The 24,612-nt window shown below is 43.6% G+C and overlaps 1 protein-coding gene across 2 annotated transcripts in view; it reads left to right on the top strand.

Annotated features, from left to right (window-relative positions):
* The first annotated feature begins 16,930 nt into the window (after window positions 1-16,930).
* The window catches only part of wsb2 (WD repeat and SOCS box containing 2), a 28,676-nt gene continuing 20,994 nt past the window's right edge, over window positions 16,931-24,612 (top strand). Inside the window, exons 1-2 of one of the 2 annotated variants that reach the window (XM_078554023.1) lie at window positions 16,931-17,264; window positions 21,194-21,368. In XM_078554023.1, coding sequence (XP_078410149.1) covers window positions 17,228-17,264; window positions 21,194-21,368 — 212 coding nt within the window. In that variant the 5' untranslated portion in view covers window positions 16,931-17,227. The remainder of the gene's footprint in view (window positions 17,265-21,193; window positions 21,369-24,612) is intronic. The other variant, XM_078554024.1, reaches the window with a different exon arrangement.

Below are 24,612 nucleotides of genomic sequence, written 5' to 3'. Positions count from 1 at the left end.
CTTGGATTTGTACAGCACTTCTCATGGAAAACATCAACAGCAACTTGCATTAAATTGGTTATATAAATGTAGAAACAAACATCCCAAGGAGCTTCAGAGGTATCAGAACAAAAATTGACATTAGGCCAAAGATGATGATATTTGGAGAGGTGACCAAAACCTTGGACAAAGAAGGGACTTTTGAGGAGAGCCTTGAAGGAGTTAGAGGCAAGTTGGCAAGGTGGAGGGGGTTTAGGAGAGGAGATATAGTGTTCAGGCCCTGAAAGCATGATTGCTAAAGGTGGGATAAAATGAACAGAAATACACAAGAGGCCAGAGTGGGAAAGATTGTTTAGGAATAGATGTTAAGACTGGAGGAGGTCAGAGATAGAGAAGGGCAAGGCCAAAAAGTGACTTAAGCACGAAGAAGAGAATTCTAGAGGGAGGAGACCAAACAAATGGCGCTTTTGACGTGTCATCCTTTTTCCTTAACAGAGAGTTGCCCCCCACTACGATTGACAGGGCCCTCAAACATGTCCAACCCATCTCCCGCACCTCTGCCCTCACTCCCTCCCTCTCCCTTGTCCTCACTTTTCACCCCACCAGCCTCCCTGTTCAAAGGATCATCCTCCGCCAATTTCCGCTAACTCCAATGTGATGTCAACACCTTCCCCTCACCACCCCCCCCCCCCCCCCCCCCCCCACCTCAGCAGCATTCCATGGGGTCCATTCCCTCTGTGACACCCTGGTCCATTCCTCCATCACCCCCAACTCCTCATCCCCTTCCTACAGCACCTTCCCATGCAATCACAGAAGGTGCAACACCTGCCCCTTTACTGCCCAAAGCCCCTCTCTCTCCTTTTCAGGTGAAGCAATGCTTCACTTGCATCTCCTTCAATTTGGTCTACTGTATTCGCTGCTCACAATGAGGTCTCTTCTACATTGGGGAAACTAAACTCAGACTGGGTGACCACTTTGCAGAACACCTTCAGTCAATCTGCAAGTATGACCCAAACCATCCTGTTGCTTGCCATTTCAACACACCACGTTGCTCTCATGCCCACACGTCCATCCTTGGCCTACTGCAATGTTCCAGTGAAGCCCAACACAAACTGGAGGAACAACACCTCATCTTCCAATTAGGCACTTTACAGCCTTCCGGGCTTAGCATTGAGTTCAACAACTTCAGACCATGAACTCTCTCCTCCATCTTTACGCTTTTTTTAATCCATTTTAAATTTATTTATTTATTCTTATCCTTTTACCCCAACCACCCAACAGGACCTTCTGTCACTTGTTCCTATGTTGTTCTTTCATGGTGCGCTGACCTTTGTTCTGCTCATAACACATTCTGATATCTTACCATAATGCATCTATCGGCGCCTTCTTTAGTCTTTAACACTGCCATTAACACTGCCTTTGCCTTGTGTCCATGACATCTTTGTCAATCTCTCCGAGCTCCCACCTATCCCTGACCATCTATTTTGCTCCAGCTGCTCCACCCCCTCTTAAACAGTATAAAATCCATCACATTTCTTCTTCCCTTTAGCTCTGAAAGAGTCATACACACTCAAAACATTAACTCATTTTTCTCCCTCCAAAGATGCTGCCAGACCTGCTGATTTTTTCCAGCATTTTCTGTTTTTATTTCAGATTTCCAGTATCCACAGTATTTTGCTTTTATCATGGCCAAACAAAATGCCTCTAGCGTAGCATAAGTATGAATCAAATTTCCATCATCTTTAAATCTACAAATGATATGTCCCTGTTGTGATTTATAAACTGGAATTTCCAGCTCCCTAGAACAGTTCAGCAAGTTTACCCATTGCATACCTGAGCCCAACCACAAAGACCTGAAGTACACACCTTAAATTTCTTAAGTTACTTCATCTTGCCTCGAGTGGCAATAGGTCTTGGTTGGGAAGCCAAAAATTGACCCTGGTTTCCACTCATTCTACCTATCACTCTCCTTGACTACTAGCAATGTGTGTTCAGAGGCCTGGATCAGGTTCAATTGGGATGTCTCACCTCAGTTGAATAGCCCGTTGATGCTCGATGTTAAGGTTCACACATTAATAATTAGTATTTATGCAAGTTGCCAGAGAGGATTCATCATCTGTGCGACTGTACTCTATTAACTAAACAATGCCTTTGGAAAGTTGAGGAATTAAACTCCCACTGCAGTGGGGGGAGGTGGCAGAAATATGGGGATAGATTTTACGGCTGCAAATCAGGTGGGCCACCCTCCCTCTCCAACCCCTGTCCCCCATTACCGCCCATTGTGTGTTTGTAAAATATAGCACAATGACATCGGTCGGCAATACTACATCATCATACCGCTCTCAGAAATTACGGCAAAGTGAGCAGGCGCTAAAGAGCCACTCACAATTTTTCGTTGCCCGCTGCATCTTCATGCGTCAAGATGGGAAAAAGTTTGGGAGTGCTTTACAGCAGGTATAATGAAATGGCATAAGGTGGGAAGAAAAGGCCTGTCACTGGGACCATGGCTGCACGTACCATCAGCTTCTACTGGTGGAGGTGGCAGCATCTGCATGATTTTTGAATTCATTTTTTTGACTGTTTCAGCCTTCATTTAAAAAAAGGACTTATTCAGAAAGCGAGTCTTTAAATTTGTAGCTGTAACTGGCTTTCTGTTTATGGCATAATCCCTCTGCCACGTGACGCCCTGGCCTAAACTCTTGATAGAGGTGCAAAGGGGAGGGTTCTGCACCCAAATTTGCTGCCTTCCTGTCGGGTGGCTGTGAATTGGCCATCTGACTCTTGATGGCGGGGATGGGACAACTGGACCAGTCACTTTCTGTTCCACCTCCCTCACCCTGTTGAAAATTGTAAAATCCAGCCCAAGTATATTATAAGAAAAATACATAAATGCTATACCAAAGCTGAAAAAGTAGGAACACTGCAAATTCTGTTTTACATTTTTATTCCTCCATACTTAAGTGTTGATTGAGGATAAAAGTTTGCATACTAGCAATAGAGAAGATGAACTAGCTTCTGGCAGTTAAGTAACTTACCCTGCAATCATTTGGTACACATGTAATCGCTGCAGAAGTCTGGTGAGATGAGCCGTTTATAACCAAGTATCAGGCAGATAATTGAAATGTAATTTTTCATTATATGCAGCTATATACGTTAACCGAAATGGGCTTCAGCCAGATTTTCTGTTTTTTCGTAAGATGAATTATTTGGCTGTTAATGGGGATGCTGAAGTTAACTTATATTCGATTTGGACAGACCACTTCAATACTCAGAACCCAATCATAATTGTTAAATGAATCACTCCTAATGTTTTACACCTTGTGTTGGAAACTGGGCTCTGTTATCAAGTGACTATTTCATTGCTTTCTTGATGCAGTTGGCCAAAATATTAACACCAGAAACTTGCCCTGATGAAGCAATTGGCCAAATCATAAAATGGCAATACGCAAATACAGAGAAAATGTGGTCAAACATCATTTTACAAGGGAGGTTTTCTCTGTTCTTTTCAATCTAAAGGCACTGACTAATGCTGAGTACTGTTCCACCTTAGTTTGCAGTATGTCACAACACACATTATGTGAGTTTAGACAGTGACTGTTTGACATGTTGAAGGGTTTTGAAGCCAAGCTACATCTTCTGATCTAATGTCTGCAACCAATTTGCTGAAGGAGCTTTCATGAGGAGCAAGCGTAATTATTTTTGTGTAAAGTTCACCTTGGCTTTTAAGATGAGCACTTGAGCTAGATTTCTCTTCATATCAAGATCCTCCTGTAAGATTCTCCCTTGTCTTGTTGAACTCTGTCACTGATCCTTGCAATCTTTGTGTCCTCTCATGTGCAAACATTGACTGCTGCTCCAACTCTGACGCCACCCCTACTTTAGTTTTTCACAATTCCTGTTCATCCTCTGCTCTCTCCACCACTTTATCCTTAATCATGGTCCCCCTTATCCAGCCCATTGTCCCTCTCAATTTCTGCACCCACTCAACATCAGTATGTAACCCTTCCTCTTTCCTGCGACCATCTGTTAATACCTCTCTTAATATTCCCTGCCACAAGCACTGGATAGTATGTTCCAGCATCCCAACATTTCTTCCACTGATTTTAATGACCATCTGCCCAGCTGATTCCTTGATGGTCGTTAACCTCTTCCCATTTCTTAACTTTTTCATTTAACCCTTTCCTTTGCACAACCCAATCCCCTTCCCCCAGCCCACTCGCCCCCCCGGGTCCAGTTGACTTTGTCAGTGGACCATCAACTAATACCTTGCTCCACACCACCATTTGGAATATTTGCTCACTCATAAATTAGGCCCCCATGGGAGGAATCTCCCGGATCTGGCAGAAACCTGGCTTAATGGGGGTCAGCGTCTCACCAAAATCACCTAGTCAGATATTCCTACACTTACCTTGGCCAAATGTTCTGCTGGCAGCACAGCTCTTATCACTGAGACTCACATTAGTCTCCTCCTCACTTTTCCCGCAACTCATGATTCAAGCACCACACCATCTCCTATCCCATGAACATCTCACTTAAAATCAACATGATCTACTGCCTACTCACATATCTACATAGAAATCTATCTTTGTTTCTCTGTTAGATTAAGTAACTGGGTGAAACTGGCAGGTGGATTTCAATGCAGTTAAAGTGTGAGGTCATCCATTTTGAAGCAGGAAAGGGTGGATCCAAGTATTAGTTAAGTGATGAAAAGCTAGGAACAATGGAGGACCAAAGAGATTTAGATTTAGGGATCCATGTACACAGATCAGTAAAATGTAGTAGCCATATTTAAAAAAATAATCAAAAAGGCGTAAGGAATGGTAGCCTTTATAAATCAAAAGCTAGAACATAAATGGGAGGAAGCTTTGCTAGAAGCATACAAAATCTTGGTTAGACCATCTCCAGATCCACAACTCTCACCTGCTGCCCTGGGGGTAAAAAAACACTTCCTTGCTGCCACAGGCCTCCAAAGCTCCTTGTCAAATTTGCATTTCAATGCCCAATTCTTTGTTTGGTCTTCCAATACAATACCTTTGCTGCTGTTAATTTATTCAACTACACCCTCACCTCTGCTTTTGATATCTCCTCCCTTCCCTTGATGATGGGTGTTCTGAGAATGCTTTGTTGTCCATTCAAAAAATTGGAATGTGTCTTGAAAGCATTCAGTTTTTTTTACATAGGATCAGGAGTAGACCATTCAGCCCCTTGAGCCTGTTCTGACATTCAATTGGATCATGGCTGATCTGTATGTAAATTCCATTTACCCACTTTGGTTCCAAAAACTTTAATACCCTTGCCTGAGAAAAGCTTTACTGATGTCAGCTTTGAAATTTTCAATGGACCCTGAGCTTCAACAGTTTTTTGGGGGAAGAGATTTCTAGATTTCCACAACCCTTTGTGTGAAGAAGTATAAGGACACCACTACTGAATGACCTAGCTCTAATTTTAGCTCATCCCTAAACTCCTCACCAAAGTATTTTGTTTCTCTCTATCTTATCATAGGGACTGGATCAGCCCAGACCTGCTAGAAGTGTACGAGAGTATGCTTCTGGCCTGCGGCATGTCAGAATCCATGAGGAAAGGCATCATCACCCTCATCTACAAGTGCAAGGGGGAAAGGTAGGAAATTAGAAATTGGCGACCCATTTCACTGTTGAATGTGGACTATAAGATTCTGTCTAAGATCATTGCCAATCGGGTCAAGTCCACTCTGGAATTGGTGATCCACCCTAACCAGACTGTGCTGTGCCCGGCAGGAAGATCTCTGACAGCCTCGTGCTACTCAGGGATACGATTGCCTATGTGCAGGACAGGGGTGTGGACACCTGCCTCATCAGCCTGGATCAGGAGAAGGCCTTTGACAGAATATCGCACACCTATATGGTGGATGTGTTCTCCAAAATGGGGTTTGGGGAGGGAATTCGCAATTGGATCCAACTGCTCTACACTAACATCAGTAGCACAGTCTCAATCAATGGGTGGGAATCAGATAGCTTTCATATTAAATCTGGAGTCAGGCAGGGCTGCCCTCTCTGCCCTGTCCTGTTTGTGTGCTGCATAGAGCCCTTTGCTGAGTCCATCAGGAAGGATCCGGGCATAAGAGGAGTGACGATCCCAGGCAGTGGAGGCACTCAGGTCAAAACCTCCCTGTACATGGACGATGTCGCCGTCTTCTGCTCGGATCCGCTGTCAGCGCGCAGACTGATCCACATCTGCGACCAGTTCGAACTGGCCTCGGGAGCCAAGGTAAATCGTGGCAAGAGCGAGGCCATGTTCTTTGGGAACTGGGCTGTCCGATAATTTGTCCCCTTCACCGTCAGGGCTGACGGCCTGAAGGTGCTGGGGATATGGTTCGGAGGGACCGGGGTTTGTGTTAGAAACTGGAAGGAGCAAGTGTCTATGGTGCAAAGAAAACTGGGCATGTGGGAGCGACGCTCTCTCTCCATTGCGAGTAAGAACCTGGTCATCAGGTGTGAGGCACTCTCGCTGTTGCTGTACGTGGTGCAGGTCTGGCCCATTCCAGACTCCTGTGCAATGGCGATCACCCAAGCCATCTTTCGCTTTATCCAGAGGTCGATAATGGATCGTTCCTGCAGGGACGCGATGTACAAGCCTCTAGATAAGGGGGGCAAAAATGTGCCCAACATCGCCCTCATCCTGATGGCCGCCTTTGTGTGCGGCTGTAGCAAGCTGTGCGTAGACCTTCGGTATGCAAACACCAAGTATCACTACATGCTGAGGTTCTACCTGTCCCCGGTGTTGCGAAGGATGGGTCTGGCCACGCTGCCGCGGAACGCTCCAAGTAGTTGGACCGTGCCATACCACCTGTCCCTCATGGAAAAATTTATGCAGAGAAACACCTTTGACCACAAGTCCATCAGGCAGTGGTCGGCAGATAACATCTTCGAGGCCCTGCAGGAAAAGGAGATGGTGGATCCTGTGGGATGGTTCCTCAAGCAGACTGTCAAAGTCATTTGGCAGAATGCCTCAGCGCTCATCGCCAGAACTTTCCAACAAGCACCAAGATGTAGCTTGGCTGTTGGTGAGAAAGGCCCTCCCCGTCAGATTCTTCCAACATGCCAGGAGTCTCACCCACTCTGCACGTTGCCCTCGAGGTGACTGTGGTGGGGACGAGACCATTGTTCACCTCCTTGAGGATTGTGCCTTTGCAAAGAAGGTCTGGAGAGAGATGCAGTAGTTTCTGTCGAGGTTCATCCCGAGCAGTTCTGTGACACAGGACTCTGTGCTCTACGGGCTGTTCCCAGGGACACACACCGAGACAAACATCAACTGCAGCTGGAGGATCATCAACTCGGTGAAAGATGCTCTTTGGTCTGCCCGAAACTTGTTGGTCTTCCAGCGCAAAGAGTTGTCCCTGACCGAGTGTTGCAGATTGGCACATTCCAAAGTCCAGGACTACGTGCTGAGAGAAGCACTAAAGCTTGGGGCAGCCGCCGCAAAGGCGCAATGGGGAAAGGTCGCTGTCTAAGACCTTTCTGCCATAGTGCACCGAGGGGCTGGGAATTGTATAGACCCCTCGGGCTGTACAGCTCACAATGAATGTATGTATTGAATACTAATTGTATTATAATTGTATTGAAGCACCTCAGAGTGCAACATGATGTATGTTGATAACTCCAATACCATTGTCTGATTGTAAAGACCACATTGAAATGATTGTAATATTCATTGATTGTATTGATGCACCTCGTGATCCATGTGTAAAAGTTGAATCTGATTGTACTTTTTGTGATGGCAATTTTGAAATGTTTTGCAATGTTCTTCCAGATATTTTATGAATAAAGTATATTTTTCAAAAAAAATCATCCTAGACACCTCAATCAGATCACCCCTTAATTTTCTAGATGTAGAAAAAAGACTTCCAGCCAAGTTATAGAAATTCCGCAGTCCTCCCCTTAGCACAACACAGCTTTTTTTTTGAGTGGCTCTTGTCATGTGGCAAACGCCAACAGCAAATTTGCACATAGCAAGATCTTACTACAGGAAATTAGATGGGTTGCCATTACATGATGAGTACCTAATCTCCAGGTGCACTTCCCAAACGAGTCAACTTGCATGGCCACCGGAAACTCATATGACTGATGTCCATGAGACTCGAGCCCAGGGCTGTGAGTTGGCAGCATCAGCAGCTGTTTGATCGGCCACGCATGATGTGCTCGGCTCTGTAAAGAACTGCCATGGACAAGCAGCGATCGGTGAATGAAGAGCAATTGGTGAAGTCAGCCGAACATGCACCAACATACTTTGCCTTGTTCACCTCACAAAACAAACATCAAACTCCACTGAGCTACTGATCCACTTATCAGTTTTAAATCTGATGGCAAAAGAGAGGCACTGCACAACTTGCTGTTTAAAGAACCCATTGCCAACTGTCCCTAACAGGTTTAGTGGTAGCACATTGGCCCAGACTCGCATTGGTGCCCTAAATTAAACCTTTTATTTGGAGATGGGTTAAAATACATATAGCTAACTTTGAGGTCTCATTCTTAGTAATAAATGGGGCACCAGTGGCATTGGTCATGATCACTCTTTTTCTTGTTAGCTCTGTTTGTAGAATGGAATTTTTAAAAAAGAGTTTATTCTTGAAAAGTGCCGACTTAGTGGGCTACTTGCAGAATCCCGATTGAGACGCCCTCTTTGTACTGGGAGAAATATAAGCCCACCTAATTTCTCCTCATTTAACTCTTTTAGCCCAGGTATTCTGGTGAATCTGTGCTGCAGCCCCTCCAAGGTCAATATATCCTTCCTGAAGTGTGTTGCCCAGAACTGAATACAGTACTCCAAATGTTAGAAAATGTTAGAAGCTATTATTAAAGACTGCATAGCAAGACACTTAGAAAAATTCAAGGTAATCAGGCACGGTCAACATGGTTTTGTGAGACGGAAATCATGTTTAATCAATTTATTGAAATTCTTTGAAGAAGTAACATGTGCTATGGATGAAGGGGAAGTGGTGGATGTACTGTACTTAGATTTCCAGAAGGCATTTGATAAGGTGCCACAAAAAGGTTATTGTGGAAAATAAAAGTTAATGGTGTAGTGGGGAACATATTGGCATTGATAGAAGATTGGCTAGCTAAGAGGAAACAGAGTAGGCATAAATAAGTCATTTTCTGGTTGGCAAGATGTGATGAGTGGTGTGCCACAGGGATTAGTGCTGGGGCCTCAACTTCTTTCAATTTATATAAATGACTTGGACAAAGGGACCAAAGGTATGGTTGCTAAATTTGCTGATGACAAAAAGGTAGGTAGGAAAGTAAGTGGTGAAGAGAACATGAGGAGGCTACAGGGGGATATGGATAGGTTAAGTGAGTGGGCAAAGATCTGGCAAATGGAGCATAATGTGGGAAAATGTGAAATTGTCCATTTTGCCAGGAAGAATAAAAAGGAAGCATATTGTCACAATGGTGAGAGATTGCAGAGCTCTGATATGCAGAGGGATCTGGGTGTCCTAGTGCATGAATCACAAAACATTAGTATGCAGGTACAGCAAGTAATTAGGAAAGCTAACAGAATGCTATTGTTTATTGCGAGGGGAATTGAATACAAAAGTAGGGAGGTTATGCTTCGGTTATACAGGGCATTGGTGAGACCACACCTGGAGTACTATGTACAGTATTGGTCTCCTTATTTAAGGAAGGATATAAATGCATTGGAATCAGTTCAGAGGAGGTCTACTAGACTAATACCTGGAGTGTGCAGTTTGTCTTATGAGGGGAAGTTGGACAGGCTAGGCTTGTATCCGTTGGAGTTTAGAAGACAAAAAGGCAACTTGATTGAAACAAATAAGATCCTGAGGAGTCTTGACAGGGTGGATGTGGAAAGGATGTTTCCTCTTGTGGGAAAATCTAGAACTAGGGGTCACTGTTTAAAAATAAGGGGTCGCCCATTTAAGATAGAGATGAGGAGAAATTTTTTCTCTCAGAGGCTCATGAGCCTTTGGAACTCTCTTCCTCAAAAGGTGGTGGAGGCAGACTCTTTGAATATTTTTAAGGCAGAGGTAGGTAGATTCTTGATAAGCAAGGGGATAAGCAGAAATGTGGAGTTGAGGTTACAATCAGATCAGCCATAATCTTAATAAATGGCGCAGCAGGCTCAAGGGGCTGAGTGACCTACTCTTGCTCCTGCTCCTAATTCATATGTTCGTTTATTTGTAAATGGTGTCTAACCAGATCTTTGTGTAACTGAAACATAACTGCCTCCTCTTTGTATTCCAGCCTCCTTGACATAAAGGCCAGCATTCCGTTAGCCTTTCAAATTAGTTTTTATACCCGACCAAAAGGAAAAACCAGTAAAACTTGGAAATGAAGGGTACCAGTAAAACTCATCTGAATTGGTCTTGTATACCTTAAAATGGAACTCCAGTATTACTGGTGCCGGTATTACTGATTTTTACTGGGATTTGAAAATTTTGAACTGGACTGGCTGTTAGTGATTTCTGTACTTGTACCCCTAAATTTCTCTTCTCTTCCACAGTTCCAAGCTTCTCATCATTTAGAAAATATTCCGATCGATCTTTCTTAGGTGCAGAGCGAATGCCCTCATACTTTACCGCAATGAAGTCCATCTGCCATCATTTTTTGATTGACATCAACATTGGCCACTTACACAGCAACTATTACTTAGTGTTTGTAAATATTGCAAGGGTCAAGGAAAGAGGCCATTTTAAGTTGCATTCTGGGAATGGTAGTCCACTGGAATGACAGAATGATGCTGATACATTCTAACTGTCTGCTACTTGGTTCGTTGCTCTTCATTGCGGACCTGAGGAAGCAGCAAACTACAAGTCCCAGTCTTTTGAATGCACAAAATCAGATGTATAGGTGAATTTCATATTATTATTATGAAATATTCAATTTTCAAGTAAGATTTCCTTATGTTAGAAACCTGATTTTTCTGATTCTATCTTAAGCTTACTAACAAATCCCAATGGCAGATGAAGCTATTTCCAATATTTTTATTAATTATTTTATTAGTAACCATGCACCTTTTTCACAGCCCTACATACATCCTGCTGATCCTTGTTTTGTAGTGAATTCTGTCCCAGGCAGTCCCAGTATGACTGGAGCTCTGGCTCAGAATTTTGTGCTGGCACCCAGCAGGATTCTTAAGTTCAATGGGACCTCCATCCTCCATTGTTCATTCCATGCATTATGGGATCCCAAAAGACCTATAGTATAGGACTAATGATCCTGTTGGACAGTATAAAAATGGTTTTGGCCATGGAGGAAACCTTCACACTGTGCCCTGTCAGTGTGTTAATAAGCCTGCAAATCTTTCCAGGACGTCACCAGATTCTCCAAGAAGCTTGAGAAGATATGAAAAGAACAGCCTGCTACTTGCTACTTTGGGCATCCGTTCAGTTGTGATTTGTTGGTATTATGTGAAAATTATACTTTAGCTATTCAGTGCATGTGTGACCTCAAGTTAAGGCTTTGTGCTAAGATGAGCTACTAGTGAGGAGATGAGGGTAATGTGGTTGTTAAGGTATACATACGTGGACTTTCAAGGTGTTTTGTAACGTGTTTTATAACAGGCTTGCCAGCAAAGTAAATGAAATAAAAGGGGCAGCATAGATACAAAATTGACAGAATGACAGGAAACCGAGAATAGTGCTGAACAGTTGTTTTTCAGACTGAAGGAAGTTACCTAGTAATGCAGTGGGGTTCCCAAGGGACCAGTACTAGGACAACTGCTTTTCTTGATATAAATTAATGACTTAGACATGGCCGCACAGGTACGATTTCAAAATTTGCAGATGACACAAAATTGGAAGTTTGTGAACTATGGGGAAGATAGTGATAGACTTCAAGAGGATGGAGACAGACTAGAGGAATAGCAGGACACATGGTGGGTGAAATTTAATACAGAGAAGTATGAAGAGATACATTTTGACGGGAAGAACAAGGCGAGGCAATATTCCTAAAGGTACAATTCTAAAGGGGCGCATTAACGGAGAGACCTGGTGGGGTATGTGTGCACTAATCTGCAAAACAGATATACTGCTTTGGATACTGTTGAGGGGAATGGCCTCTCAGGGGAAAGCAGCAACAGCCAAATTCGTTGCACCATGGTTGGCTCTGCTGCACAGGGGAGGAGTAAAAAGTGTGGGAATGCAATAGTTATAGGGGATTCAATTGTAAGGAGAATAGGTAGGAGTTCCTGTGGCTGCAAACGAGACTCCAGGATGGTATCTTGCCTCCCTGGTGCTAGGGTCAAGGATGTCTCAGAGCGGCTACAAGACATTCTGAAAGGGGAGGGTGAACAGCCAGTGGTCGTAGTGCACATTGGTATAAACGACACAGTTAAAAAAAGGGGTGAGGTCCTAAAAGCAGAATTTAGGGACTTAGGAAGTAAGTTGAAAAGTAGGACCTCAAAGGTAGTGATCTCAGGAGTACTACCAGTGCCACCTGATAGTCAGAGTAGAAACAGCAGGATATATCGGATGAATACACGGCTGAAAAGATGGTGTGAGGGGGAGGGTTTCAGATTCCTGGGACATTGGGACTGGTTCTGGGGGAGGTGGGACCAGTATAAACTGGACGGTAACACCTGGTCAGGACCGGGACTGATGTCCTAGGGGGAATATTTGCTTGAGTGGTTGGGGAGGGTTTAAACTAAAATGGCAGGGGGATGGGAACCTATGCAAGGAGTCAGAAGAGGGGGAATCAAGGACAAGAACAAAAGACAGAAAGGGGAATAAGAAAAGTTATAAGCAGAGAAATCAAGGGCAATAATCAAACAGGGCCTCAGTGAAAAATAGTGGGAATGGGACAAGTAATGTTAAAAAGACAAGCCTTAAGGCTTTGTGCCTTTACGCGAGGAGCATTCGCAATAAAGTGGATGAATTAACCGCGCAAATAGATATAAACAGGTATGACATAGTCAGGATTACGGAGATATGACTGCAGGGTGACCAGGGATGGGAACTGAACATCCAGGGATATTCAGTATTTAGGAAGGACAGACAAAAAGGAAAAGGCAATGGAGTTGCACTGCTGGTTAAAGAGGAAATTAACGCAATAGTGAGGAAAGATATTAGCTCCGATGATGTGGAATCTGTATGGGTAGAGCTGAGAAACTCTAAGGGGCAAAAAACGTTAGTTGGGGTTGTATACAGACCCCCACACTGTAGTGATGTTGGGAATGGCATTAAACAGGAAATTAGAGATGTATGCAATAAAGAAACATCTGTAATTATGGGTGACTTTAATTTGCATATAGATTGGGCAAATCAAATTAGTAACAATACTGTAGAGGAGGAATTCCTGGAGTGTATACAGGATGGTTTTCTGGACCAATACTTTGAGGAATCAACTAGAGAACATGCCATCCTAGACTGGGTATTTTGTAATGAGAAAGGAATAATTGGCAATCTAGTTGTGTGAGGCCCCTTGGGGATGAGCTACCATAATACGATAGAATTCTTCATCAAGATGGAGAGTGACGTAATTAATTATGAGACTAGTGTCCTGAATCTTAATAAAGGAAACTACGATGGTATGAGGCACGTGTTGGCTATGATGGATTGGGAAACATTACTTAATGGGATGATGGTGGATAGGCAATGGCAAACATTCAAAGAGCGCATGGGTGAACTGCAACAATTGTTTATTCCTGTCTGGCACAGAAGTAAAACAGGAAAGGTGGCCAAACCATGGCTTACAAGGGAAATTAGAGATAGTATTAGATCCAAGAAAAAGGCATACAAATTGGCCAGAAAAAACAACAGACCTGAGGATTGGGAGCACTTTAGAATTCAGCAAAGGAGGGCCAAGGGATTGATTAAGAAGGGAAAAATAGAGTACGAGAGTAAGCTTGCAGGGAACATAAAAACTGACCGTAAAAGTTTCTGTAGGTATGTGAAGAGAAAAAGATTGGTGAAGAAAAATGTAAGGTCCCTTACAGTCTGAAACAGGGGAATTTATAATGGGGAACAAAGAAATGGCTGACCAACTAAATATCTTTCTATCTTCACAAAGGAGGACACAAATAACATACCAGAAATGTTGGGGAACACAGGGTTTAATGAGAGGGAGGAACTGAAAGAAATCAGTGTTAGTAGGGAAATGGTGTTGGGGAAATTGATGGGATTGAAGGCCGATAAATCCCCAGGGCCTGATAATCTACATCCCAGAGTAATTAAGGAAGTGGCCCTAGAAATAGTGGATGCATTGGTGGTCATCTTCCGATAGCTATAGACACTGGAACAGTTCCTACAGATTGGAGGGTAGCTAATGTAACCCCACTATTTAAAAAGGGAGGTAGAGAGAAAACAGGGAATTATAGACCAGTCAGCCTGACATTGGTAGTGGGGATAATTCTAGAGTCCATTATAAAAGATTTAATAGCTGAGCACTTGGAAAACAGTGGGTTTATGAAAGGGAAATCGTGCTTGACAGATCTACTGGAATTTTTCGAGAATGTAACTAGTAGAGTGATGAGGGGGAGGCAGTGGATGTGGTTTATTTGGACTTTCAGAAGGCTTTCGACAAAGTCCCACATAAGAGATTAGCGTGTAAAGTTAAAGTGTATGGGATTGGGGGTAATGTATTGAGATGGATAGAAAACTGGATGGCAGACAGGAAACAAAGAGTAGGAATAAACGGGTCTTTTTCCGAATGGCAGGCAGTGACTAGTGGGTCACCGCAGGGATCAGTGCTGGGACCCCAGCTATTCACAATATATATTAATGATTTAGCTGAGGGAACTAAATGTAAAAAATCTCCAAATTTGCAGATGACACAAAGCTGGGTGGGAGGGTGAGCTGTGAGGAGGATGCAGAGATGCTTCAGTGTGATTTGGACAAGCTGAGTGAGTGGGCAAATGCATGGCATGTGCAGTATAATGTGGATAAATGTGAGGTTATCCACTTTGGTAGCAAAAACAGGAAGGCAGATTATTATCTGAATGGCTTTAAATTGAGAGAGGGGAATGTGCAATGAGACTTCACTGAAGGTAAGCATGCAGGTGCAGCAGGCGGTAAAGAAGGCAATTGGTATGTTGGCCTTCATAGCGAGAGGATTCTAATACAGGAGCAGGGATGTCTTGCTGCAATTATACAGGGCCTTGGTGAGACCACACCTGGAATATTGTGTGCAGTTTTGGTCTCCTTAGCTGAGGAAGGATGTTCTTGCTATAGAGGGAGTGCAGCGAAGGTTTACCAGACTGATTCCTGGGACTGACATATGAGGAGAGATTGAGTCGGTTAGGATAATATTCGCTGGAGTTCCGAAGAATGAGGGGGGATTCTCATAGAAACCTATAAAATTCTAACAGGACTAGACAGGGCAGATGCAGGAAGGATGTTCCCGATGGTGGGGGAGTCCAGAACCAGGGGTCACAGTCTGAGGATATGGGCTAGACCATTTAGGACTGAGATGAGGAGAAATTTCTTCACCCAGAGAGTGGTGAGCCTATGGAATTCGCTACCACAGAAAGTAGTTGAGGCCAGAACATAGTATGTTTTCAAGAAGGAGTTAGATATAGCTCTTGGGGTGAAAGGGATCAAAGGGTATGGGGAGAAAGCGGGAGCAGGCTATTGAGTTGGATGATCAGCCATGATCATAATGAATGGCAGAGCAGGCTTGAAGGGCTGAATGGCCTACTCCTATTTTCTATGTTTTCTATGTTAATCATTGAAGGTAGCAGTGCAAGCTGAAAAAGTGATCAAAAAGGGATACCTATCCTGGACTTTATAAATAGTTGCATGGAGTACAAAAGCAAGGAAGTTATGATGACCCTTTATAAAACACTGGTTCAGCCTCAGCTGCGGTATTGTGTCCAATTCTGGTCACCACACTTTCGGAAGGATGTGAAGGCTTTAGAGAGGGTGCAGAAACGATTTAGAAGAATAGTTCCAGGGATAAGGGTCTTCAGTTACATGGATAGTTTGGAGGGGCTGGGGTTCACATTAGAGAAGAGGTTTAGAGGAGATTAATAGAGATGTTCAAAATAAGTAGAGGAACTATTCGCATTGGTAGAAAGGAAGCAGAGGACACTGATTTAAGATATTTGCAAAAGAACCAACAGTGATATGAGGAAACATATTTTAATGCAGTGAATGATTAGGATCTGGCATGCACAGCCTGAGAGTGTGGTGGAGACAGGTTCAATCATGTCTTTCAAAAGGGATCGGGATAAGCACCTGAAAAGAAAAAACTTGCAGGGCTACAGGGAAAGGGCAGGGAGTGGGACTAGCTAAATTGCTCCTACAGAGAACAGTATGGGCACAACAAAGTGACCTTCTTCTGTGCTGTAACTATTCTGCGATTCTAGAATGCGTGGAGGCTAGATGCAAGACATAGAGATGGATGAAATAAGTAGATTTGATCCAGTACTGAGGATTGTTTGTGAAAGATCATCTTTGGAAGGGATGTTGTAGCAAGGCATTGTGGTTAGGGAGGTAAAAAAGATGCTATTGCATTATTTGAAGGTTGGAGTGCAGGAATTATGGCTTCCATTTTGTGCATGGCACCGATCCACAAACAGAAATATGACAATGACCAGTTCAGTCTTTTTTTTTAACAATATTGATTGATGGATAAATATTGGCCAGGACATTGGGGAAAACACCCCCAGTCCTCTTCAAATGCTGCACTGGAATCTTTTACGTGTAGCTAAGAGGACAGATGGGGCTTCAGTTCAGTATCTCATCTAAAAGACAGGACCTTTGACAGTGTGACACTCCCTCAGTACAGCATTAGAGTGTGCACCTAGATTTAGCGTGCCAAGTCTCTGGAGCAGGACTTTAACCCATGGTCTTCCATGTAGAAGTGCTACCATTGAGCCAAGGCTGACACCAAGAATGGCAATTACACTTCAAAAAGTAATTAATTGACTGTGAACCTGAGGAGTTGATGGGGGAGAAATTGAAATGAATAAAATTCATTTATTTGGTCCTCCTTGCTGCAAGGGGGCAGTAGGGAGAGGGTCACGTGGTGCTGCTCAGCTGGTTACAGGGAGGGTCCGGGCTGCGCTCAGCTGTTGGTTTTGGGAGCAGTAGCAGCTGGTGCAATGTAACCTGTGTCCAGTTTCCAAACACAGCCAGACACCAGATAGTCACTGGTGTTGAGACAGCCTGGAAAATTGTATTTTTTTAAATAAAACCCGGAATGGATTGGAGAAAGGGGGACGAGTTAAAGCTGCGTTGAGACCGAGACAATACAAAATGTGGATTCACTGTTTGCTCTATGAGGACACAGCCTGATAACTGTCTGCTGTATTGATGGACGGATCGACAGATTGCAGCCCCCAGCGTGCAGGTGAGTGAACGCTGCAAGGACAAGTTTCAGGGAATCACTCTCTATACCTCCGAATGGCTTGTTTACATTGTAACCATGCACAGGAAGCTCAGAAAGGTTCAAACACACATTGAGGCTTTTGTGATACGTGGTCGCGTCATTGGAGTCTCCGTGTCAATCGAATAGTTAAATAATTGCAGGTGTTCCGCCTCAAAGAGACGCTGCCCTTGTTTTTAGAAAGTGCTTGCCAAACACGCGAGCTCATACAACAATCAGTTGTCAACCAAGGCTCCGTAGATGCTATTGAGTCACGTTATGGGTTCAAGTCCCACTCCAGAGACTTGAGCATAAATTCTAGACTGACACTCCACAGTATTGAGAGAGTGCTGCACTGTGGGAGGTACAGTCTTTCGGATGAGAGGCAGTACTGAAACCCTGTCTACCCTCTCCCATGGCAGTATTTCAAAGAGCAGGGGTGTTCTCCCTGGTGCCCTGGCCAATGTTTATCCCTCAGTTAACATCTAAACAGATTTTCTGGTCATTTTCACTTTGCTGTTTGTGGGAGCTTGCTGTATGCAAAGTGGTCCATACATTCCCTACATTACAACAGTGACTACATTTCAAAAGCACTTCATTGGCTGTAAAATGCTTTGAGGTGTCAAAAAAAAACCTAGAAAAACTCAGCAGGTTTGGCAGCATCGGTGGAGAAGAGCACAGTTGACGTTTCGAGTCCTCATGACCCTTCAACAGAACTAAGTAAAAGTAGGAGAGGGGTGAAATATAAGCTGGTTTTGGGTGGGGGTGGTGGGGGGGGGGGAGAGAGTGGGGGGGGGCGGGGAGGGAGAGAGTTGGGGGGGGGGTGGTTGTTGGGACAAGCAAGCAGTGATAGAAGGAGATAACCAAAAGATGTCACAGACAAAAGAACAAAGGTGTTGAAGGTGGTGATATTATCTAAAAGAATGTGCTAATTAAGAATGGATAGCAGGACAAGCAAGGTACAGATAGCTCTAGTGGGGGTGGGGTGAAATAAGACTAAAAGGGCATAAAAGGTAGAGATAAATGATCGGTGGAATACATTAAAAATAATGGAAATAGGTGGGAAAAGAAAAATCTATATAAATTACTGGAAAAAAACAAAAAGGAGGGGGAAGAAACGGAAAGGGGGTGGGGATGGAGGAGGGAGTTTAAGATCTAAAATTGTTGAACTCAATATTCAGTCCGGAAGGCTGTAAAGTGCCTAGTCGGAAGATGAGGTGCTGTTCCTCCAGTTTGCGTTGAGCTTCACTGGAACAATGCAGCAAGCCAAGGACAGACATGTGGGCAAGAGAGCAGGGTGGAGTGTTAAAATGGCAAGCGACAGGGAGGTCTGGGTGATGCTTGCGGACAGACCAAAGGTGTTCTGCAAAGCGGTCACCCAGTCTGCGTTTGGTCTCTCCAATGTAGAGGAAACCACATTGGGAGCAACTAATGCAGTAGATTAAGTTGAAGGAAATGCAAGTGAAATGCTGCTTCACTTGAAAGGAGTGTTTGGGCCCTTGGACGGTGAGGAGAGAGGAAGTGAAGGGGCAGGTGTTGCATATCTTGCGTTTGCATGGGGAGGTGCCGTAGGAGGGAGTTGAGGAGTAGGGGATGATGGAGGAGTGGACCAGGGTGTCACGGAGGGAACAATCCCTACGGAATGCCGCCGGGGGGATGAAGGAAAGATGTGTTTGGTGGTGGCATCATGCTGGAGTTGGTGGAAATGGCGGAGGATGATCCTTTGAATGCGGAGGCTGGTGGGGTGATAAGTGAGGACAAAGGGGACCCTATCATGTTTCTGGGAGGGAGGAGAAGGCGTGAGGGCGGATGCATGGGAAATGGGCTGGACACGGTTGAGGGCCCTGTCAACTACCGTGGGTGGAAAACCTCGGTTAAGGAAGAAGGAGGACATGTCAGAGGAACTGTTTTTGAAGGTAGCATCATCAGAACAGCTGCGACGGAGGTGAAGGAACTGAGAGAATGGGATGGAGTCCTTACAGGAAGCGGGGTGTGAGGAGCTGTAGTCGAGGTAGCTGTGGGAGTCAGTAGGCTCGTAATGGATATTGGTGGACAGTCTATCGCCAGAAATTGAGACAGAGAGGTCAAGGAAGGGAAGGGAAGTTTCAGAGATGGACCATGTGAAGATGATGGAGGGGTGGAGATTGGAAGCAAAATTAATAAATTTTTCCAGGTCCCGACGAGAGCATGAAGCAGCACCGAAGTAATCATCGATGTACCGGAGAAAGAGTTGTGGGAGCGGGCCGGAGTAGGACTGGAACAAGGACTGTTCCACATACCCCATAAAGAGACAGGCATAGCTGGGGCCCATGCGGGTACCCATAGCCACACCTTTTATTTGGAGGAAGTGAGAGGAGTTAAAGGAGAAATTATTCAGTGTGAGAACAAGTTCAGCCAGACGGAGGAGACTAGTGGTGGATGGGGATTGTTCGGGCCTCTGTTCGAGGAAGAAGCTGAGAACCCTCAGACCATCCTGGTGGGGGATGGACATGTAGAGGGATTGGACGTCCATGGTGAAGAGGTTGCGGTTGGGGCCAGGGAACTGGAAATTGTTGATGTGACGTAAGGTGTCGGAGGAATCACAGATGTAGGTTGGAAGGGACTGAACAAGGGGAGAGAGAAGGGAGTCAAGAAAGCGAGAAATGAGTTCCGTGGGGCAGGAACAGGCTGACACGATCGGTCTGCCGGGACAGTCCTGTTCGTGGATTTTGGGTAGGAGGTAGAAGCGAGGTTGGGCGACTATCAGGTTGGAAGCTGTGGAAGGAAGAACTTTAAGGTGTCATCTGGGCGTGAACAGTGGTATATAAATGCAAGTCTTTCTTTCTGAAATAGGTTGGATTGGCAGAGCTTTGACACTCCCACAGTCTCTCTCAGCTACACTGGAGTGTCAACTTTGATTATAAGCTCTAATATCTGGAGGGGGGCATGACCTTGCAACCTTCTGACTCTAAGACTATACTGAACTGTGGATGACATTGTAATTAGCAGCTCCTCAAGATAATAAATGTTTTGCTGTGAATGGATAGCGAGGGGACAAATTTTCTTGCTGCACATGACTCCATTTTTTTAACGTTCTGTCTGTAAGGGTGAAATGTGCTTGGAATTTTTTTTTAAAGCTACGCTGGGCAGCAGGATTGCTCTTCTAAAGTTAGAGCTGATGCACCTTGTTGGACAGAGTCAAGAGAGCTTGACTCTTAGATCTCACTGTGCTATACCTCTGCCAAAGTGCTCAATATTGATTCTGGGTGACTGAAGTGGAAAGAGTTTCATTCCCTCATGCTAAAATTCCTCCTCTTGATAATTTTTCCAAAACAAAAACAGATAAAAGTGCAGGAATTGGTGTCTAAGGGTTCTGATTCAGAGAGGCTTCAGCCAATCTCTGACACTAGCTACATAATGTTTTAGAAAGTGAAGGGGCAGAAGATGTGAGCAATGCCTCATTGAATCACAAGAATCTGACTGTGATGTTAATTTTGGATTGTGACTGTTTAAAGGAAGCATGAACAAATCAAGTCAAGTAGCAAATATGACCCAAGAAAAGTGATTTTAATTTTAAACTAAATTTGCTCCTACAAGAACTAAGGGGTGACTTTCACTTTCCACTTGAGATAATTTAACCTGAGCATAGAGGAATAATGACATGCATTTTTTTGTGTATTTTAAGAGGTCTTTTAATGAAAATTGAAACATAATGGTGAAATTGCAAAAGGATAATATGTTTGAACTGTGCGTTTTTATGATTTTTTTCTTATTTACACTTTAATTCTTCCTTTTATAATATCTGAAAATGTGCACGTTGTGGGTGAAGAGGCAGTAATCTGCTGGTTATAGGGGACATGCTGGTTGTAGGGGACATTTTAATGAGGGACTGTTAGGTACCTGTGTTACAATCAGCGTAATGTTTTGTTTTACAGCAGCTGAGTCTCTCTTGTTGGCAAAGCTCATACCCAACAGATCTCATGAATTGGATTGTAAATCCGGCTGTGAGACTTGGGGTGTGGCATTTTCCCCTGATGGCTCATACTTTGCATGGTCACAAGGACACAATATTGTGAAGTTGATACCCTGGCCGCTTGAAGATCACAAAATGTAAGTTTGCAAAGTCATTGCTTAAGGAATCTTGAGCTTCTTTGTGTAATATATTTTTCATTCAATGAAAGCATTCAGCTGTTGCACTGAAATCACCATTATTGAGTACACAACCATATTACTGCTGGCACTGATTCAAAAGATGTTTTGATTTTAAGGAGGTAATTCTTTCCCATGGAAATTCCCTTTCATTTTATAAATATGCCCGTATTGTTTGTTACAGCAGCACAAAGTTTCTATAACTTCAAATAAGTTCTGACATCAACTCCCTGAAGAATAATTAAATGTTGTAGTCATTATTTGTTGCTTTGTCAGTAGCCCAGTTGTGTCCAAGGGCATCATTTGTTTCAATGCTTGGCAGAAGGAAAGTGGTGAATTAAATTCACTGTTAAAATGGCAGGATTGCTCTTCAATCAATGACACTGGGCCCAAAAAGCTGCCATCCAGCACTGCTATAGCTATGGTGGAGTGGGAACCAAAATGCCAGACCCAACAGGAGATCCTGAGACCAGATAATTTATGTAGTGTCTGTGTATGCCTACACTTAATGTCAGTGCTATTTTAGGTGCCTGCTAATTGGGGAAATGCGGTGTTAGTTTGCTGCCTGCCTACAAAATATACTGTTTCAGTCCCTCTTAGCATTTTTTGAGGGCATCACTTTGATCTTAGTTTGGAACAATCCTTGGGGATTGATTTCTGCTGGTGTAAAGGTCAACAGTACCTTGTTGGCATCCAGTATGTTAAGGTGCCGGAGATGGTACCAGTGGGAACTCTAACAAATGATGCCATCCTCCCATTCTGGTATTTTTTCATACTTCAAGTGCAAGAGAATAGATGTAACTACTACCAGTCCCAAGAAATACTTTGACATTTTCTTTGAAGTATTAGTATTATTGGGCAACAGTTTAGTTTCTTCCCCAGCCCTTCTTAAGCTGGGCCTAATGGACTCTCAGGCTTGTTCTGATTATATTTCACTTCAAGTTTTCTGGGCAGTATTCTTGTAGATGATGTCATAGGTAATCGCTGTTTGAACAAAAGTATTCTCAATACATGAACTGAAACAAAAGTGTGTCATGTTGAAGTTGATCAAATCTATTTAAAGTATCAATTTTTCAAAGTCATACTGATGGGGAAGTCCTCAGTACTTCTGCCAATTTTCTCTCTCCTCCTCTCCTCTCTCTTTATCGTGATGATATTATCTCCCAATTGCTCTCCAATTCCTCATTCAAATACCTGGGTGAGTGCAGTTCGAACAACATTCAAGAAGCTCCACACCATCCAAAACAAAGCAACCCGCATTGTCGGCACTCCATCCACCAACATTCGTTTCCTCCAACAGTGGCAGCAGTGTGTACTACCTACAAGATGCACTGCAGCAACTTGCCAAAGCTTCTTCGACACACATTCCAAACTAGTGACCGCTACCACCTAGAAGAACAAGGCACCACCTCCAAGTCACACATCTTTCTGACTTGGAACTATATTGCCATTCCTTCATTGTCACTGGGTCAAAGCCCTGGAACCTCCTCACTCAAGGTAGGATATGCATTCATTGGAAGCAGTTCAGAGAAGATTCATTAGGCTGATTCCTGGGTTGAAGTGTTTGACTTATAAGGAAAGGTTAAGCTTATACTCCTGGAGTTTAGAAGAGTTGAGGGTGATTTTATTTTTGAATATTAAGATTCTGAAGGGTCTTGGTAAGGTAGATGCGGAGAGGATGTTTTCCCCTAGTGGGGGAACCTAGAACTAGGGAGGCACTGTTTTTAAAAATAAGTGGTCTCCCATTTACAACAAAGATGAGGAGGAATTTCTTCCCTTGAGGGTCCTTAGTCTTTGGAATTCTCTTCCATAGGGAGCAGTGGAGGCTAGGTCAATGAATATATTCCAGGCTGAGTTACAGATTTTTGTTGACATTGTAGTCAAAGGTTATGGGGACAGGCAGGAAAGCAGAGTTAAGGCCACAGTCAGATCAGCCATGATCTTAATGGCAGGCTCGATGGGCTGAATGGCCTACTACTCCTATTTCTTATCTTATGATCTTCTGAACTTTGTCCCTTTCAGCACTATGAATGTACACAGTTCAAGGAGGTGGCTCACCATCACCCTCTCAAGGGCAATTGGGGATGGACAATAAATACTGACCTTGCCAGCAATGTTCATATCCCACAAATGAATAAAAACATATATTTGTGTGAGCCTAGACAGCGGGTATTTGCAACTATTTGATAATTGACGAGCCTGTCTCCACAGGTATTCATTTTCAGCAGAGGTAGTGAATAGCCATCAGGAACCATGGATAATACTTCTCATCCCTAGCTCAGGCTGAGCCCAATTGAAATGCCTCATTTCTGACCAACACGAATATCAGAGTTTTTCACCATTCCATATTTCGCCTAGTTTTACCTGCTCCTTCCCCTCTCTTTTTCACTACCAATTGTTCTTCTGTGCAAAAGACAATTAACTCCTTGCTTGGATTATGATTCTATGACTGTTGGTCAAGTGGTCAGTTTTTACTTTGAGGCTAGTAAGTGTGCTATGTTACCATGGAGAATATCGCCCAGACTCCTGATTTATTCTGATTTCTGGACATGCACATTTTTAGCGAGCATTTCTACATCTTGATCAGGAGCTAGAAATTTGACTAATCTTCTCAGCCATAATGCAGGGATACTGAGACCAACAATAACAGCTCTACCATCATCCCCAGCTGAGATCAGTTAACTCACCATGGGCTGGAGATTGAACTTGGAGCCTTCCTTGTTCTACCCACTGGGGAAAAGATGAACAGCCTTTAAAAAGAGAAGGCTGAGGGGTAGCCTAAGGGAGGTTTTTAAAGTTATGAAAATTTTTGATAGAGTGGACAGAGCGAGAATGTTTGCACCTGTGGGGAAGAGCAATACAAGAAGCCATCAATATAAGATAGTCACCAGGAAATTCAATGGGGAATTCAGGAGAAACTACCCAAAGAGTGGAGAGCATGTGAAACTTGTTACCACCAGGAGTAGTTGAAGTGAATAGTATAGATGTGTTTAATGGGAAAACTAAATAAGCACATGAGAGAGAAGGAAATTGAGGGTTATGCTGATAGATTTAGATGAGGAAAGACAGGAGAAGGCTTAAGTGGAACATAAGTGCTGGCATTGAATGGTCTGGCAGAATGGCTAGGTTCTCTTTTGTATATCCTATGTAATTCTGTGTAGATTTTACATCAATTATCAGTAAAAAATTATAATTAAAATTGTAA

Source organism: Cetorhinus maximus, chromosome 12 (assembly GCF_964194155.1).
Source record: "Cetorhinus maximus chromosome 12, sCetMax3.hap1.1, whole genome shotgun sequence".
In the NCBI taxonomy this organism is placed as follows: Eukaryota; Metazoa; Chordata; class Chondrichthyes; order Lamniformes; family Cetorhinidae; genus Cetorhinus; species Cetorhinus maximus.
Note: the sequence above shows the minus strand (reverse complement) of the source record. Positions and strands in the feature narration are given on the sequence as shown.